Source organism: Agelaius tricolor, unplaced genomic scaffold (assembly GCF_023055355.1).
Source record: "Agelaius tricolor isolate 1412-34295 unplaced genomic scaffold, bAgeTri1.0.p SCAF_2, whole genome shotgun sequence".
Classification (NCBI taxonomy): Eukaryota; Metazoa; Chordata; class Aves; order Passeriformes; family Icteridae; genus Agelaius; species Agelaius tricolor.
Window position 1 is genome coordinate 72,798,730 of NW_027269262.1, and position 18,551 is coordinate 72,817,280.

General features: G+C 36.7%; 1 protein-coding gene across 18 annotated transcripts in view; it reads right to left on the minus strand.

Moving 5' to 3' along the window:
- VPS13B (vacuolar protein sorting 13 homolog B) overlaps nt 1-18,551 on the minus strand; it is a 434,621-nt gene that overhangs the window by 346,252 nt on the left and 69,818 nt on the right. For 14 of the 18 annotated variants that reach the window (XR_011678368.1, XM_071421508.1, XM_071421509.1 and 11 more), the window contains 4 exons: nt 18,000-18,191; nt 17,253-17,422; nt 14,220-14,414; nt 12,575-12,699 (listed from right to left, as the gene is read on the minus strand). Coding sequence is in view for 16 of the 18 variants with exons in the window: in XM_071421508.1 (XP_071277609.1) it covers nt 12,575-12,699; nt 14,220-14,414; nt 17,253-17,422; nt 18,000-18,191 (682 nt within the window). In the remaining 2 variants the exon portion in view is untranslated. Of the gene's footprint in view, nt 1-291; nt 1,256-11,786; nt 12,428-12,574; nt 12,700-14,219; nt 14,415-17,252; nt 17,423-17,881; nt 17,970-17,999; nt 18,192-18,551 lie in introns of those variants that run through there. The other 4 variants (XM_071421518.1, XM_071421520.1, XM_071421512.1 and 1 more) reach the window with 4 other exon arrangements.

Genomic DNA, 18,551 nt, shown 5'->3' on the forward strand with positions numbered 1-18,551 from the left:
TTAGAAAATGAACAGAGGCTATCCATTCTCAATTCTCAATACAGTGTGTGTTTTAATGGAACAATAAAATTCAGCTTTATACAGCACAGCAAAAATGAATGCATATTACAAGAACAAAAACTATGAAATCAAAAAATTTCTAAAAGGAAAAAAATCTTGAAAAAAAATCCCTTTTAAGCAAAGAATGCACAACTCTGGACATGTTAGAAACTCTAAACTTGGGTTGTTTTTAAAATAACTATTCATTTTGTATCATCTGGTCATTAAAGTTATGATCATTAGATTAAAAATTATGATTGCTACATGCAAATAATAATACTGGTTTGTAATGCAGCAAGAAGTGAGAAACAGCGACCTGTGCTATGCAACAGCATGAGAAGAAAGTGTGCAAGAAAAAACAAACACCTGAATGTGAAGGTAGGAAAGTTCTTATTCCCCCCAACATGATTTGAGCCTTACAAAGCTTCTGATGAGTCTTTCTACCTGTGGATTAAATGTTTCAGAAAGCAGGCAGGAAAGCAGCCTATGCTTACTTCTGGCTTGGTCATTGCCTATGTGCCTCAAAATCCAACAGATCTGAATTAAAAATCTGTTGATACCAACAAAGGATTGGGGGTTTTCAGTCTTATTTTTGGACACAGCATAACCTAAAGTGGCTGTTGAACATCTTAAACCTGTAGCTGCATTAGAGAAACATTTAGGATGTTCAGATCAAATTCAGCTTACTGACTCATCAATGGGACAGATGCTAGGGATTTGAACTGCCATCAAACTGCAAGTGGACATCAGTCACTAACTGCTATTTCTTTCTTTGCAAAAAACTCTTTTTCTAGGCACTAGTTAGCAATTGTCTCCAGAAATAATCAAAGTGACATGATATATATTTTTAATACATTAAAGAATAAAATTACAAGTTCCCTGCTCTGAGGAGATAACAAGCAGTCCTCAGTCTTCTTTATGTATTTTATGTTTTGATGTGTGTAAACCATATATATTAAGCATAAAGTTATATCTTTAAAGAACTGCATCTTCAGAACTCTACAAGGTATAGGATGGAGATGTGAAAAAAAAAGGGGAAAAAAATAAACTTTCTTCATGGAATGCCCTCAGTGTGAACTCAGGACCTTTTTTAGTTACTTACACTTTAAACATCCAGTCCTTCTTTACTTCTGCAAGTAACTTTTTTACTTGGATCTAGGAATCCTCCTGTTGTTGATGGTGGGTGTTAGTGGGAACAAGGGAAGGGATTTGACAGCTGCATTATGTTCCACAAAATCCAAATATAAAGACCATGAGAAAAATCAGTATTCATCAGAGCAGCCAAAAGTCAAAATGTATTACAAACAAAAAAAAAGCCAGAAGCAAATCTGGAAAGAAGCAGGGACATTCAATAGGGAAGCACTGGCTTAATGAAGGTAGTGCAAAGGGAATAAATCATCTAAAAAGCAGAGAACTTTTACACCTACATTATAATTGTGTCTTGTATCTTCTCCTGAGAAAAAGATCCTATGAGAAAAAGCAGCAATGCCAAACTAAATGCCAGCCATCATTATCATTTATCTTGTAGGTAAATGTTAGTTGTGGGACAAAGAGGAATCAGCTGAAACTAAACAGCTGCAGATGAGCAAAATCACCAGAGATGATCAGGTAAAGGTTGCCAGTGGCCATAAACTTCCAAACCACAAAGATCTGTGTTTACTAAAAGCAAGCATTACTCTTTTTTTATAGCTTTTATAAACCCAGTACTATTGCTTTGGATACTACAGTGTATCCAATCTCAGGAGCCACCAGGGTGGTTCACGCTTTGGGGAACTGGCTTCCCACAGTGCAGCCTGCTTTACTGTCTAGGGAAGTAACCCCATCCTCTCCCTTTCCCTCTCCTCTTTCCCCCTTCACACAATCCCAGAAGCAGCAGAAACAGCCATTAAATCAATCCTCTAAATCTGCCACACAGAACCATTTGGTTGCCATTAGCAGGTAAAACAGGGAGCCAGAAGGGCTCAAACATGCTGGTGCTCAGTGAGGAAAACTGCACTGACAAACCCAGTTCAAAGGTCTTTTTGGGAACTAACACAGTTTCAAATTCCTTGCTAAAGATTTAAGGGCTGAACACAACCCCAACTTCAAGTAAACAGCAACAGTAAAAAGATCTCAGTAAAAAAAAAAATTGTCCAAACAGGTAAGTGGGCTATGATTAGGGGGCTTCTGTGACTTTCTTCTACTAAAAACTTTTGTATGTTGTTTATTTTCTTTCATAATAGATAAAATATTTTTGTGGAAAAAAAGGACACATTTGCACTGAGAGAAAAAAGGTTACTTGAAATTCTGACAATGTTTATATAGCTTGTCAGAGCAGTAAGAAGGTGCATGTCTGCATTAGCAAAACAAAACTAGTATTTGAACAAAATTGTTGCCCTAAATGGAGATATCACAAACAAAACACACAAAACTAAAGAAGCTGTACTTCTGTATCTGAATTCTGTCAAATCTAAAAAGGTAAATCACAATGGTTGGGGTTGGAAGAGTGATCCTTTAAATCTAAACTTGCTGCTAAATAAAAGGACTTAACTCTGTCCCTTAGAGTACCTCAAAAGCCAATTCCACTATCCTTTAAGAGAAAAGTTACAATATTAAAAAGAAGTTTCTGGAAACAGGGAAGCCCAGGGAAAACAGGGAAGTTTTGTTTTTCTGATTACCAGAAAAACCTTTAATATAGCGATGGATCAAGGGTGTCTTCAACAGCAAGGACATGAATGGACAAGGTGTGCTAATAGTTCACATGAACACACTGCATAACTGCAGAAAGAGTACAAAGACTTGAAAATTATTATTTTGTGGCCTCATTAAGTATCAACCTCAAAAGAATTTTAAAGGCTATCAAAAGCTATTTAAAGCAAAACATTAAATCTCAGTAAACGCGTAATACTTTATACTTCAAAGAAAACAATTATTGTTAAATCTAAATTTACCATCTTTAAGCATTGACTCTGCCATTACTTTACACCATTCATTCCTCAAAAATAATACAAGCTTTGAAGCAGATTCTAGGGATATAGTTTTCCTGTGTTCAGTTTTGATCTATTCACTGTGTCTCATAACATCTATTTAATTAATTAAAAACTCCACGAGCCCTAGTGAGTCTTCAAGATCATCAAAATTATCACACACACATAATTACCATATTGTCAGTAAAACACATCAAAAAGGTATGTTCTTGTATTACATATATGCACAGCCAAATCCAACAGGTATGCAAAATCAAAGATATACAAGTACTTTCAGAGCAACAGACTAAGTCAGTAACATTATAAAAGTCCCATTTCCACTTGCTCGTTTAAAATATGGAAGTCAGGTTCTTAATTCTCTCATTCTCTGTGGGTATTTCTTTATTATCCAATAAATATTCTAATCATGTTTACCAAATATTTCCTTCTATTCAATTGCTCATTTTGCAGTCGACCACTAAACTCAAAGAAAAAACTAGTTGAACATCAGCAAAGAAAATAATCATTTTGGCTTTTGTTTAAAAAACCACACACATTATAATGAGAAAAATCTGATCAACTGAAAAATGAATCCACAATTTCTGTACGTGTCGGAACTAACAATCCTTTCCATTTCTTACATTGATGTCAGAAGTATCTACAACAGGTACAATGATTTCCAAATCTAATAATCAGGTTGTATTCTCATATTTTTCTACTTAAGAGCTTCATATTCCACCTGAGCCTGCCTTTACTTGTTTTCTTTTTTTTTGTTTGTTTAAATGGCCCTCTAACATTCCCATCGAAAACACACCATACTAAAAAATCTAGTTCATAAACTGGGAGCTGGTGTCCTTTAGAAGATTAAAACATAATAAAAAATAGACAATTCTTACCAAACATACAGGCCCAAATGGAGATCCAAATGTTTACATTAATTCAACACTGTACCTCAGTACTCATGCAATGCTGTTCCTCAGTATGTACACCTGACAGGTTACTTTAACTTCCTTTAAAAGGCATTGCTAAAGAAATAGTACCAAAAATACAAACCTATAAACAACTAGGATAGAAGTGATTGAGGAAAAATGCTGAGAATGCATATTGTTTGTGTGTAAGGAAACAAGCACTCAGCTCAGAACCAAAGAGATCCTGGTCTAATAGAAGGACTATTTCTATGAAAAAGAAAAAGCACCTCTAGGTCACAGAGGGAGGAAGCATGAGGAGAATACAGCAAACAAATGATACAGGACACAGGACAGTATGTTTCTTCCACCTACAGATGAACACAGCTGCAGTAAAGATGCTAAGGTATTATGGACAGCTGAACATCCACCTGAGCCTTTATATTTGGGTTATTTGAGTCAAGATAAATACTGGTTGTTTTTTAATAAACTGTGTGCAGTCACCATTTATCATAGGTATCAGCTTCAACTGAGTGTCACATTAATCTGCTTGTAAGAGAAGGTGCATAATTTAACTCTGGTTTCTGGTACCTCACTTCAGGTGGAAGTGATGCCTACCACTTGAGAGTGAAGATCTGTAGAGTCAAAAAGAGATATTCTACAGCTTGGCCAGCAACATGACTGTGTTCCATGAGCTTAATGATGATAAACATAAAAAGATAAACAAAACCAGCAATTCTATATAGGCATATAGCTTATTCAAGAAGTAAACACACAGCTTTGGTGAAGGTGGATTATTTGGTACACAAGGTGAATAATCCAATATAGTTCCCTGTAGAATTACTCTAAGTACTAATGAATGAAAGGCTATTTTTTTTTCAAGTTCTTTTATTTAATGACTACAAATTCTTAAAACAGTGCTTTGAATCCTATCAACTCCCACGGCATTACCTCAAAAAGAAGATGCAAAGAAAAAGGTGAAAGGTAAGAGAGCAACTGCAACACTAAAGTACATTTCTTCAGAATTCTGTGTAATAACCAGCCTTTGATTTGGGCTGGCTGGCAGAATGCCACCACGCTCAGTTTCAGGGTCCAAGTTTCAAGCTTGCCTGTTTGCCAGCTATGGAGGCTGAGTGCTGGCTCCAGTAATGATCTGTGCTGTGTACTGCTGACCTGTTCACTTGACCTGCACCAGCCTCAGGCCAGAGCCACAGGCTGGCACTTTCTCCAACAATGCTGAAGGGACCAAGCATGTCAGAAGCCGTCCTCAGTCTGAAGCCTCAATATATATCCTTCTTAGATCTAATTTTTTTTTTCCTGCCTTTTGGGAGTGGAAAGGAAACCTACAAGCAGATATGTGTATATCAACTGAGACACAAGAAAACACCAAGCTTCAGGGCTACAGATGGGTTTCTAGTTATTTAGCAGAAGAGATGACAGTGCAGAGACTATTTTTCTTCATAATTCACAGATTCACTCATAGGCAGAAAAAAAGGCACCAAACTACAGATAAAATTCTGGAGAAACAAAGGACAAACTTCTTGTGAAGAGCTGCCACTAGTCCATCTTTCTAGCCAGATTCTACATGGGTAAAGCCTCACAGCAGTGAATGTCACTGAAAATCCTAACAGGTCCTTTTATACAGATAGTGTTACCACTGAGAGAAACAAAATTTCTAAATATATCCAGTGCAAAAGAAATATACACCAGGGAAACATACATTCAGTTTTTCCTTAGAATCTATGCTATACAATATGTCAGCTTTAAGACTGTGTTTTTGATACCTTTCACCAGTTTTTAATCAAAATGCAGCTTCAACCCTGAAGAATCCTTCACATTTTGAAACACCATTTGCTTGTTTCTAGTAAAAATGCCAGCAAATCCTGATGGCAACACTTACAAAAACCAGGATTAACTATTCACCATGTGCAATCACTTTCCCTGGACAGATATTAGTTAATAAGCTTAATTTACTTTCACTGAAGAGATCTGACAATTAATTAGTCTAAATAACTACACTGGAAACACTCCCAGTGACTACCCTGTAGTGTCAACTCTGCTGAATTTCCTCCTCATGGACAATACTGAACAATACAACTGCTTTCAATTTACATTGATTATAACTGCACTTTCAACAGATTTGCTGAATGCTGCCTGCCACATCTGCTGAGAAACAGTAACATTTGATCTGGACTTGATTTAAAAAAAAAATTAAACTTGAGGGTTGCAACTGAAGCTAATCTGTCGTTACACTAATCAAGCTGCAAGTCATGTACTCAGAATGCAAAACCCCTCAGAATGCAAAACCCCCTCCTGTTCCAAGTGCTTTTCTTGGTAACCAACAACAGCTCCTTTCAAAATAGTGCAGTTGAAAAGTGCCCCAAAAATGTTCTTGTTGAAACTTAAAATGTTCATATTGCTGTAGATTAGAAATGTTCTACACAAGTTCTTCAAGCATCTTCATCCTTATACATAAGCATGACCCCCTTGAACTTTTATAAAGCAAGATACGTTAAATCAATGAGAAGTACTTCTGTTTAAGCTTTATATGACCCTACACATTACTGTTCACAATATGCTATACTATACTGCCACACTTACTCCTCAAACACTAAGATGCACAGTAAATCAAACTTCTGAAAGTGTCAATGGTAGGTAACATCCTACCAAAACCAGCTACCAACCAATTTTTAAAAAATGTGATTTAGTATTTTGTTCTTTGATGCATTTTCTAGGCAAGAGCAGTGGACAACGCTGAAGCAATCCAGCACACTCCTTACTGTGCTGTTCTGAATATTCACATGTGAGGCACTACTACACAAACACCCCTGCAGAACACAAAGGAATGAATGACTGCTGTGTTCTGCTTTTGCACAGCCCCTATCACTGGCACATCTCAACAGTTCAAACAGGTTCTAACGTGCAGATCTAACTGCAACAATGCTGAGGTGGCTGGCACTCCCCTGCCCCATACACTGAATGCATCTGTTCAGGCACTCAACCCCAGATCTTTTCTGTTTCGAAGAATACCCTGAATTTTTATCTGGCACTTAAATTCAATTACTGACATAACTAATAGCCACAACTGAATGCTACAAAATGAGTTTCATGTGTTTTCAACCTGTTTCTGCTTCTGACCCAAGAAATGAGCATGCCCTTCAACAGCCCATGTGAAATGCAATCCACACCCAACATAAACTGACATTGCTCTTGATCTACTGTGACTAGCCAATAAAACAGGCTGCCAAAATCAAGACCTAAGTGTCAATTTATCGGGAAACTTCCTAGATTTATGATCTAATGCTCACAGTTTGTGGAATAGTTGGCTCTGTGTTACCTGCCAGTAGGATCTGCTTGACTCTTACTAGCACCACTGCACTGAATGTCATGACAACTAAATCTTGTGACTCTCAAGCTCACAAATCTACTATGATTTCTAGTCCTAAGTAGATTACTCCACTGGACCTGCCCTGCAAAGATGTTTTATTCAAAAAAGTAGCAAAAACAGACAGTTAACCTCATTCTCCATTATACACTTTTAATCCTTTCTTTGCTGAGCAGTAAATCCTAAAGATCTCCTACTGTCATGACAGTAGTACCTTGTTGGTAAAGGCCACGTCAGCAGAACCTAACTTCCTTGCTAAATAGCTTCTTACTGTGTAAGAAGCCAGATCTTCATCTACCACTCTGCTTGCAGATCAACATGAACTGCTCTCCCCCTTGTCAATTCATGGGGATACCATTAAATGCACACAGTATTTACAAGATGACCCCTGAAGCAGACATGAGCAGATGCACATCCTGGCTAGACCCTACAATGACTTTATCAATTGCAAAATGAGTCTAAGAAAGTATCCTATAAATAAGAATACAACTGTATGTCATACCAGGTAAATAGCATTGATTAAGAGACAGATGTTTGCCTTGTTAGGGACATGTGATGGAAGAAAATGGAAGTAAAGCTATATAAAAATACAAACACTTTTACAATAACAAAAGTTGGAACAAAAACCTTTGCAGTAGTAATGAGGGATTTAGAGTCCTCAGGTTAGGTAATGTTAATATTAAAGCTAGAATATAAAAGAGAAACTAAATTGTGTGTACAAGGCAAAAATTACACTGTGAAAAAATCAAAATAAAAGCAAGGAAGTAATGTAAGAAAACAAAACACTGATGTTCAGGTTGGTGGCAAAGAACATTTCTCAAAATTTTTGCATAATAGTTAGCCAAAAGGCAGTTATAACCTAATTTGCCAAACTACTCTAAATGTAACAGATTCTAAGGACACAGTAGATGTTTACCTTTACAGTTAAATCTGTGTTGAAATATTAAGTTCAGCTATGCTATATAAATGTTCTTGAGAGTTCATAAAAAGAGCCTACAGAAAATACACATATTCATTTCATGTGAAGAACACTGCATCTAAATTTCCTAAGTGATCTTTCAGAACCATAAGTGCACCTATTAATAAAATAACTATGTCAGGTCTGTAATTCACAGCTTTCACAAGGGAAACAAGTGACAGATCTCTGGACAGTTGAGGTGCCCAGCATATGATACATGTGACTGCCTTTAACAGCAGAGCAAATTTTTAACTTTTGTCAGCTTTTGTCAATAATGGTTAGCACTTCAATAAAAATACTGAAAAATCAAACTACAGTGCCAACATAAATCAAATCTCCTGTTACCAAAAATCCTTCTTCATCAGAAAGATGAATCTTGATGGAGATTAGCACACTGCATGTACTTAAGCTGAAATATATTTCTTAAGACAGTCTGCAGAGAACAGCTCAAAAGAAAGAATCTTGGCAGAAACTGCAAAGCATCTCAAAGACTGTTCTTCGTTAACTAATAATTATTGAGATCTAATTGCAAGTTTCTATTCAAGTTTTTTGTTCTGACAGAGTAAAAACTCAAAAACAACCAATTAAATGCTCTGTACTCTCCAATAATTCAAGTGCAGACCATGAAGTCCTAGATAATAATTTACCCAGCAGGTCCTCAACTTCTTTATAAAAGGTTAATTCACACACTCAAACTTAACATGACTAGCTATTAGTCAACTCTGTATTGGTGCTTCCTTGAAAGCAGCAAACAGCAGCTATTGCTCTGGTATCCAAATAATAAAGAGGGGACTCACTATCCAGAAAACAGATCTCTTGAAAGCAGACTACAGGACCAAGAAGCTGAATAGAAAGGAATCAGGGATAATGATATATATATCATTATAAATTATTTATAATTTCTCATTTATAATTTCATTCTACCAGAGCTCACAGCCTGAAAATCTGCCACAGGTAGAGACAGTGAGTGAGAAACTTCCTACAGACCAGATAAAGAAAAACAAAAGCACAAGTCTGGAACACGTGTTTAGAGAAGACAGGTTAAGAAAAGCAATAAATAACACACATAACTAGACTGATACCTAGCTCAAAATCTAGAGAGGACACTTCACTGTCAATCAGATACCAGGAAAATAAAAGGAAGGCTATTCTGTACTGTTAATTTAGCATTCCTCAGAACTACAATGAAGTGGTATCTTAGAAGTGATAGAAGGTTACAACACTGAAGTGTCTCACACCAGATTACCTCATCTGTTACCAGAGACATTGAAGCCAAAAGAATAAAAGAAAATCATCTAATTCCTCTCAAGATTTCTGTTTGGCAATAAACATTCTTGTCATTCACTCTAGGCTTTTAACCATATTCTGCTAATTCTCAGTTGGTTTAAGACATCCTCCTGAAAGCTCTGAAAGCTGCTTTACAATCTGGCATGCAACACTACATAAAGCAGTTGTAAAATATTGACATTAACATTGTATTTTGCATCTTGTTACACTTGACAAAAACAAAAGACCAGATGGTTTGTACTTTCCAATAAAAACAGATTAGCTATGTAATTTAAAAAATGTCCAAGACTTAGCTAACTAGTGAGTTTGAGCACATTTCTTTTATACAAAGAAAGTGTACTAACTGAAATTAAAAGAGACATCAATCTGATAGGTAAACAGCACATTTATGACTGTTTATGGTCATTTACTAGAATTTACTGGACTGATGTTGCTGAAATTTTATCTGCTAAAACAGCCTGCCAATGTTTATCAACTAGTTTTAAAAATTAATATTACTACAGTATAATACACTGTATATAACAGTAACTTGTAGATTATTGTACTGAAACTAGAAAAGAAACCTTTTCTACTGATTTATGTCAGAAATAAAGTTGAGATTTTCACTGCTAACTCAAAACATACTACCTAAGGGATTCCATAACAGTTCATAAAATGTCTTTGTTTTTAAAAGGTATGGTCTGTGGGATGTATTTTCTACGAAGAAATAGAAGAACACATGTAGCATCAGATGTGTGCACTTTAAGAAACTCTGGAATGTGAAATGCACAAATCCAAATAAAGCAGGTGGTATAATTTGGGAGGGAGAACTGAATTTAAGTTTAATGACATTACCAGGTTATCCTACCAGACTAATTCTCACTCACTGCATGACTTCAATGAAGCTCTCAGTCCTCATGCTGATTTCGATTTAGCTGAAGTGCTATTTGATGTGTTTCATCTGGACTTTTACTCACTTCAAACTACACTTCATTTAACCAGGCTGCTGCTGTACTCATTTGTTTTTCTACTTTATTACTCACAAATTGGTGTTGCTTAGTTTAGATAAATGGCTGGACTAAGTTCATTTTATAAAGTTTTTTTTTATTTCATTAAGAAATAAATAAGCCATAGAAAGAGATCATATCAGAGGAAAAAAGTGAGAAAACCATCAAAAGACACCAGACCACAGTACCACAGAAAGTGTTGGTCTAACAATATCTTCTCATAAATGCCAATAGATGGTTTGCTGTTTTAAGGCAGGATAAGTCCCCTGCCTCCACTCCCCAAAACTACAGCTCCTTCCAGCTGGGCATGCATGGTAATGCAATGCATTTTTAAAAGAGAGACACAAAGAATGTGAGAGAGGCAGATTACACAAGACAATCCAAGAATGCACGAGAGAGAGAATGTAAGGATAAGACCAGGAACATGAGACAGAGTGAGGGCAAGTGTGAAACTGCACAAGGACAAGCACAAGAAACCAAGCATGAGAGAGCAAGAGATGGAGCACAGCAAGCACAAGCACATGCAGAAGAGCACAAGCACACACGAGAAAGCAGCAGCACTTGAATACCATGAAGTTGTCAGATGACAGATTTTTTAAAAATTCATCCCTAAAATAAATTTTTGATTTTTGCACAACTAAGCATGGGATTTAGAATATAGTGAAAAAATTTAAGTTTGCCATTCAACACTATTTTATTCATGCAGTTTGCTAACCAGGATTACTAACCAGACCTTAGTGTTAAACATGAGATAACATAAGGAAAGGCTGTCAGTTGTAAAGTCCTGAAGCACTCTGATTAGTGCTGATTATAGAGTATCCTGGAAATATATATATATTTTTTTTTAGCCAAATGGTACAACACAACAGCAATTAATTCAAAGTCATTAATACTTTTGTAAACTATTGATAGAAATTATGACAAAGTCAGTTAGGCTGCTACCACCTGGTGGTGTGCTGATAATGCTAAAACCCATTTACATTTAATATGGTATCACAGCTTGTGAAAGAAAAATTAGTACATTCTTTATGTGACATTAAGAACAATTCTAAGAACAATTCACTAAAGAACACTATAGAAGCAGACTTTTTCGTATAATCCATTAAGGTTTGACAAACAAATGTATCTTACAAATTAGCTATTCAACAAAATGTTTGAAGCCAAAATATTTTAAAATTAACATACTTTTTTATTGTCTTGTCACTCTATGTAATTTTTTTGCATGGATTTACTCATAAAGCAGTATTGCAGACCACTACTACTCAAAATGAGGGATAAGAAAACTAATACCTTGTTCAAAATATTGTCAAAAAGAATTTTCCTGAAAATAGTTTTTATAAATGCAACTTATCAGTATAAACTACTGCATACTGACATTTATGACCACAAAATTTGAACTGCAGAGATACATTTAAATACTGAATTTCCACTGCATTTATGGCTAAAAAAATTATTTAGCACATTTCACAATAAAGTACAGAACTGTTTTCAGAAGAAAAATATTTGTATTTAACATCTGAGCTACTACAAATACTTTACACCTCCAACTGTAATGAGAAACAAATAAAAGTGTAGCAGAAACACTGTGGATTTGGCATGCTTGGGGGTTTTACCCCCAATTTGTTGCTTTTTATTTGGTTGAATTTAAAAAAGAAAAAGCTGACCTATTCAGTTCAAACATCAACTTGTCATCAGTATGTAACTTTTGTATCAGCTAAAGAAAGAACAGCAACTGTTTCCAGCAACCTACATGGTCTAGAAGAAAGCCATGTACCACAGCTGGAAGGGACCCACAAGGATCACTGATCTGAAGTGACTGGCGCATACTGGGATTGAACCTGTGACCTTGGTGTCATTAGCTCCAGGTCTCTCAGCCAAACCAGGTCTAAAATGTTTATTGACAGCTATCCTCACAAAGAAACCTATGAATGATAACAGATGTAATAGAATATGAGAGGACACAGAAGTTTAGGGATATATGCAAAGCTTGGCATTTTTAAATCCCTCATTAAAAATTCAAAAGTAATTGTTCACATGACTTAATCACATTGTACAGGCTTAATACTCACCAATATTTGGGGAACTTGATCAGCTTGCCATAAACAGCAGTACTGAATGAGGGGATAACTGGAACAGGGATGCAGTATAATCCTTTACTGTCCAAAGAAGTCAGTGCTGCTTGAAAACCAAATATCTGGAACAAATGCAGTTGGTCAAATGGTATATTATCATGTGACTAGATTACTTTCAAGATATTTTATAACATATGTACTTATACTCAGTAAGTATTAAATAAATTGTGTATTATTTTTAGAGAATTCCTTTTACCCAAACATAAATACAGCTACAAAAATCTACTTCAAATAATGCCCTAAAAATGCACATAAAAATATTTTCTTCACTCAAAAAATGTTAACTACGGTCTGCTGAATTTAAAAGAATACTGAAATACAATTTTTCAACTCAAATACTTTAGTCTATATATCCTTTAAACTTGCAGATTACATAGGCCTTTCATACAAAGTAAAATCACTTTGAGTAATTATAACAACACTGGTTGTTACCAAAGAGTGGTATTTAAGGAAATTAGAACCTTCCCTTCAAAGCTTTTTTTCTTAATAAGAGCCTGGCTACAGAAAGAATCATCACAGGAATTCTTTATGATTTTTCCCCATTCAATGGCAAACAAACTGTTGTAGACTTGTCTTTTAACATGCTGTACCATTCACAAGAACAGAACAATTCAACCACTATTAAAGCTAGCAAATAAACCCTTTAAAACCCAAAGCTGATTTTGCTACTAAAATGTTTCCTGAAGAGAAAAAATCCTCTCAAACTGAAAAACATACAGATGACCTGCACTACTGCAATTCCAATCACTTTAAATGTGACGTGTCACCCAGAAAACTGAAAGCTTGCCATGCAATTCTGAAACACAGTTTCTTGAATGCAGATAATAAATATTTAAATTTTTGTAAAGTATCAGCGTGGAAGTGAAGTGGAAGTGGATAGATAACTGAGAAATTTATTAAAATTAACAGTAGTCATATTAGATATTTATATTTTAGTAGCACCCAAAAGGTCTCAAGCTTCCTAAGCACATCTTAAAAGGCTGGAAAGGCCTGCTTTAAAACTCCACCGCAGAGCAGATAGCAACTGAACCATCTCAAAACAGTTTTCCGTATCTTAAGCTTCCCTTAGCCTCACAATAAGAGCTCCTCTCACATAATGCATCTTTAATTGAGAACATCCAGAGATCTGTCCTCTTAAAATGAAAAACAATTAAATTGTTTGTTAACAGTTTTTGATTGTGTATCTTCACTTTGATGGGTTTTCTCTATCAACACTACTAGTAGTGACAGTTTTTCCTCCTAACTTCCCATCAAGTTTCTAGTTTGTAATTTTGCAGCAATCTACAAACCACAGGAGCATTATCTCAGATGAGGAAAACAGTTTCTTTCTGAATAATTCTATCTTGTCGCAAGGACCTTGGGGCTTCAGTTTGCAGCTTCCTCATATGAAGTGTACAGTGTATATTACAAAACACTTGGCTCGAGTCAGAAGCAGCAATCCCAAACAACAACATTCTGTGAAATGTATTTATTCTATGGCCTTTCAGCTTAGCTGAAAACATCCTTTCAGGAAACCTGCTAATACTTCAGATTTACTGAACATACATGATGTTCTCAACACACATCTCAAGCCCTCACTGACCTTCAGATAGCAGTGCTGGTAGCAGTAGTGAAGCAGGTTGTCAGAGGGCTGTCCCAGGCTGCTGACCACATGCACCAGGTGCTCAGCGTACATCGGCACCGAGTGCTCCAGGTTAACCTTATCCACCAGAATCCGCACGGAAGGTAAAGGCCGCAGGGGCTGGAAACTTGCAGCATTTAACAGCCCGCTTAAGTTCTAGGGCAGGGAGGAAAAAACATTATGCAATAATTTAAATGTATTATTTATCATTATGTATCATTTATCTGTATGTTCTTATCTAAACACACAAGAAAATCTACATGAAATAAACTATTTATAGATACCATAGCATTATAGTGCAAAGCCTCAAATCTTTCCAAAATATTTTCTTTGAAGTTTAAAATAATCAACTTTTGATCTGGAATTGTCTTGGGTGCAGGTGTCCAGGTGCTGGTGGTGCAGGGGCAGCTTCTGTGAGGGGACACCAGGGGCTATCCTGGGCCAGGTTTATCCTGCTCCAGCCAGTGCTGCAACAGCCCCACCACAGGGCACAGCTGAGCTCCTCAGCCAAGCTGGGGGCACCTCTGTGCAAACACATTTTAGAATGGGCAAAACCACCACACAGGCTGCAAAGACTCAGAGAATAAGTGAGAAACAGCAACATGAAAAGGAAGGTCAGAAAAGGACAGGGAGGCAGTGGTGCTCCAGACACCAGAGCAGAGCTTCTCTTGCAGCCCATGAAAGAGACAACACAAAAGCAGACATCCACACTGCAGTCCATGCAGGTCCCCATGCTGGAGGAGGTGGATATGCCCTGAAGGGCTCTGCAGCCTTGAGGAGAGCCCATGCTGGAGCAGATTTTCCTTCAAGGAGTGCAACCTGCCAGAAGAACTTGCACTGAGGGAGAACAGCATGAGAATGAGGGAATGGCAGAGCTCAGCTGTTACAGACTGACCCCCATCTTCCATTCTCCATCCTCCTCTGTTAAGGGGTGGGAGGCAGAAGAGTCAGGGAATGAAGGAGTGAAATTGAGTCTCAGGGGAAAACGGGGCATAGGGAATACATGTTGTTTGGATTCTTAGCAGTAAGTGAAATTAATTGCCCCAAGTCAAGTTTGTTTTGCTCATACTGGTAATTGGTAATTGATCTCCCCCTCTACCCTGACCCATCCCACTCTCTCCCCCACTGCTCTGTTGAGGAGGGGGAGTGAGAACAGCTGGGTAAGCATCTGGCTGAGGTCAACCCAGTACAAGAATATGCCAAGTCAAAATATTTTGTCCTATAAAAACCTTTTTACCTTGTTTACCTTTTTATCACTCCAAAGCACTATCACCATAATACTTATCTCATGCTGATCTAGCCTTTACACTGTCATCTTCTGTGTATTCACAGACAGGCCAGGTATATCAACAAAAGAAGATGCCATTCCATAGAAAATAAATATCACAAGTTTAGATATCCAAGTCTATTTTTCATAGTATCCATTAAAATGGAGTACTGCACCCAGCACAGGTTGGACATGGGCATACAAGAATAAGTTTGCTGGAAACAAAGTGGCTTTGGGGTTGGAGCACATGAGCTCTGTTTTAAGAGAAACAGAGACAACTGAAGTCTTTCCATCTGGAGAAGGCCAGAGAAGAATCCTACTGCTGTCTACTGCAACCTACTGGGAGGGTACAGAGAAAACCTGCTCTTGCTTTGACCAGGATGTTGAACTCCTGGAAAACACCTCCAAACATCTCTTCCAATCTAAATTACACTACAAATCTGAAAATTTTATTTAATATGCATCAAAATAGGATAATAAGTTGATGTACTTATGATTTTCAATCTAAACTTCAAAATCATTATTTTAAATATGCTTGCCTTCATTCAAGAAATGTAAATTGAGACTCCAATTAATGACTACATCAACCAAAAAATTCACTGGAATTCAACTTTACCTCAAACCTACAGCAAACATGGGACTCTTCTTCCATTGTAAAAATAGCATCTGTCCATGCCCATAAGGTGAAAAGCACTACAACCCACTGCACTACTCAGTGCAATGTATTAAAAAGTGCTAAAAGGAAAAAACCTCTCTGAGCAACCTGTTCCTGTGCTTCACCACCCTCTGAATAAAAAAATTCTTCTTAACATCTAAACTAAACCTGATCTCTTTTAGTTTAAAACCATTGTACCCTGTCCTGTCATTATCTACCTGTACAAAACCCTCTCCCTCCTTTTTAAAAGCCCCCTTCAGGTACTGAAAGACCACAATGAGGTCTCCTCAAAGCATTTTCTTCTTCAGGATGAGCTACCAAAGCAGTCTCAGCTTATCAGATGAAATATTGGACAAAACCTCCTAGAAATTTAACTCAAGAATGGATGAGTTTGCTCTTCATCCCGCTCCATCCCTTACCCATAAAACACCTTCCAGCCTCTGGCACAAGAGATAAACCCACTGCAAGTCTTCACTACAAGCCACAGATTTACCCCTACAGTACCTCAACTTTGCACATTGACAAAGGAGACCAACAAGAATAAAACCAGTATAGGATTCTTTAGCTGGCATTATACTATACATATCCAAAAGGTAAAACAAATGAAGGCTATTAAGAAATTCCTGTCTCTCTGAGCTTGTCATTCAGCAGTTAAATGCTCAAGTCCTGCTGACATCCTATCTGGAACTGGTACACACAGAGCTGGCTATTAAAACCTATGTCATCTCTATTGAGCCTGCATATTAAAAGACTTCATACTTTACCAAGCTAATGAAGACCCGCAGAACAGGTATTCTTCTGATCAAAAGATCAGAGCTATTGCTTTTTCATTTGCTTGATGCTCTAAAATCTTTTTCATTTGAAAGTATTTTTTCTACCCATACATAACACCTTCAATTTCCAATTCTAACTGGTCAGACTCCCATTTTTGGTATCTGAAGGCTCACAGGCACCAAACTAATCCAGAACTCTGTGATACATCCAGCACATGGAGTAACAGGTCTGTAAGAAAATTTATATGAAATAGCAGATGCTGATACAAAAAACTGAATCCTTATCTGTGCATACATACCTTCTCACCCATGATTATGGGCAGCAAGTGGTCTAGTAAATTGAATTCTGCCACAGGGATTATAATGGTACACTTCAGAACAGTGAACGTTGTAAGTCTAGTGGGAATGTATTCCTCCAGTGATGCTACTTCTTCTGAGCTTGGCATAGTTCTACTTCCATCTGTAATATCTACAATAAATGGAGATTACATATGTTTCACTAAAATATATAAAATATGCCCTACAGCTGATGTTTCAGAAATGCCTAAGGAGTAGCAAAAAATGCCAAGCTTACCCCCTGCCCCTTCGTAGTTAATAATGTTATTCTACACTGTTTCTACCTAAAGCTAAATGCAATACTAACTGGATTTTCCTTACTTGAAATCTGTATTGCTCTGAGAAATTCATCTTAACAGTCTACATAACTTATTTCCATGCATTTTCATCCTATATAACTATTATTTTGAACTAATAAATACCAGTAGGAATACTTTCTTCTCTAAGATTCCAAAATTAAGATAGAGTAGAAAATGAAATAAGCTATTCTTACTCAACATGAGGCTTATGATTAAAACAAATGGCTTTCAAAGTGTCTGAAATTATCTCAGAAGTACATCCAGCACTGATAGGGATATTGTGATTAATTTACCTTTATTTTACATTTTCCTCTTCAGACTTGAAAAACTATTTGAAAGCTGTACCTTTAGAAGCACTAAATGTAGTCTGGTATAATTCTCTATTTTTGTGTATATGCAATAGGAGCAAACCTGGCTTAGTTCTGCTGTATGGTTCATACTCATGTTCCAGAGCACAAACTATCATTTTCATGATGCGGTGCACAGCGCTGCTGTCCAGTCGAAGATTGAGTGGACCCACAATGAGGCTTTTTGTAGACATCTCCTGAACATTTCCAAAATCTTCACTCTTTACTGAAGAAAGGTCTTGCTGATTCCCAGAAACTACAACAAGTTTTATAAAAGTTACACACAATTGGACATAATAACATATTTTATCAGCTACTTCTGTTTCAAATCCTGTGATCAAAGACTTAATAAACATACAGAAAAATATAACTATGCAAATATAACATACAAATATACAATGACTGGTTTAACAGGTTTTAACAAAATTATTTCTGGTAAATGCAGAGCAAACAGGACAAATTTCTACCTTGCCTCCAAGCAGAGTAAAACTTATTAACTCTTCCATGAACTTTGTATTTCTCAAATTTGGGACTCTTTGGAGGTGTCTAAATTTCTATGGCAGCTTAAACTCACATGTGAATGACAGCCACAGTGTTCAAAACTTTCTACAGCTTG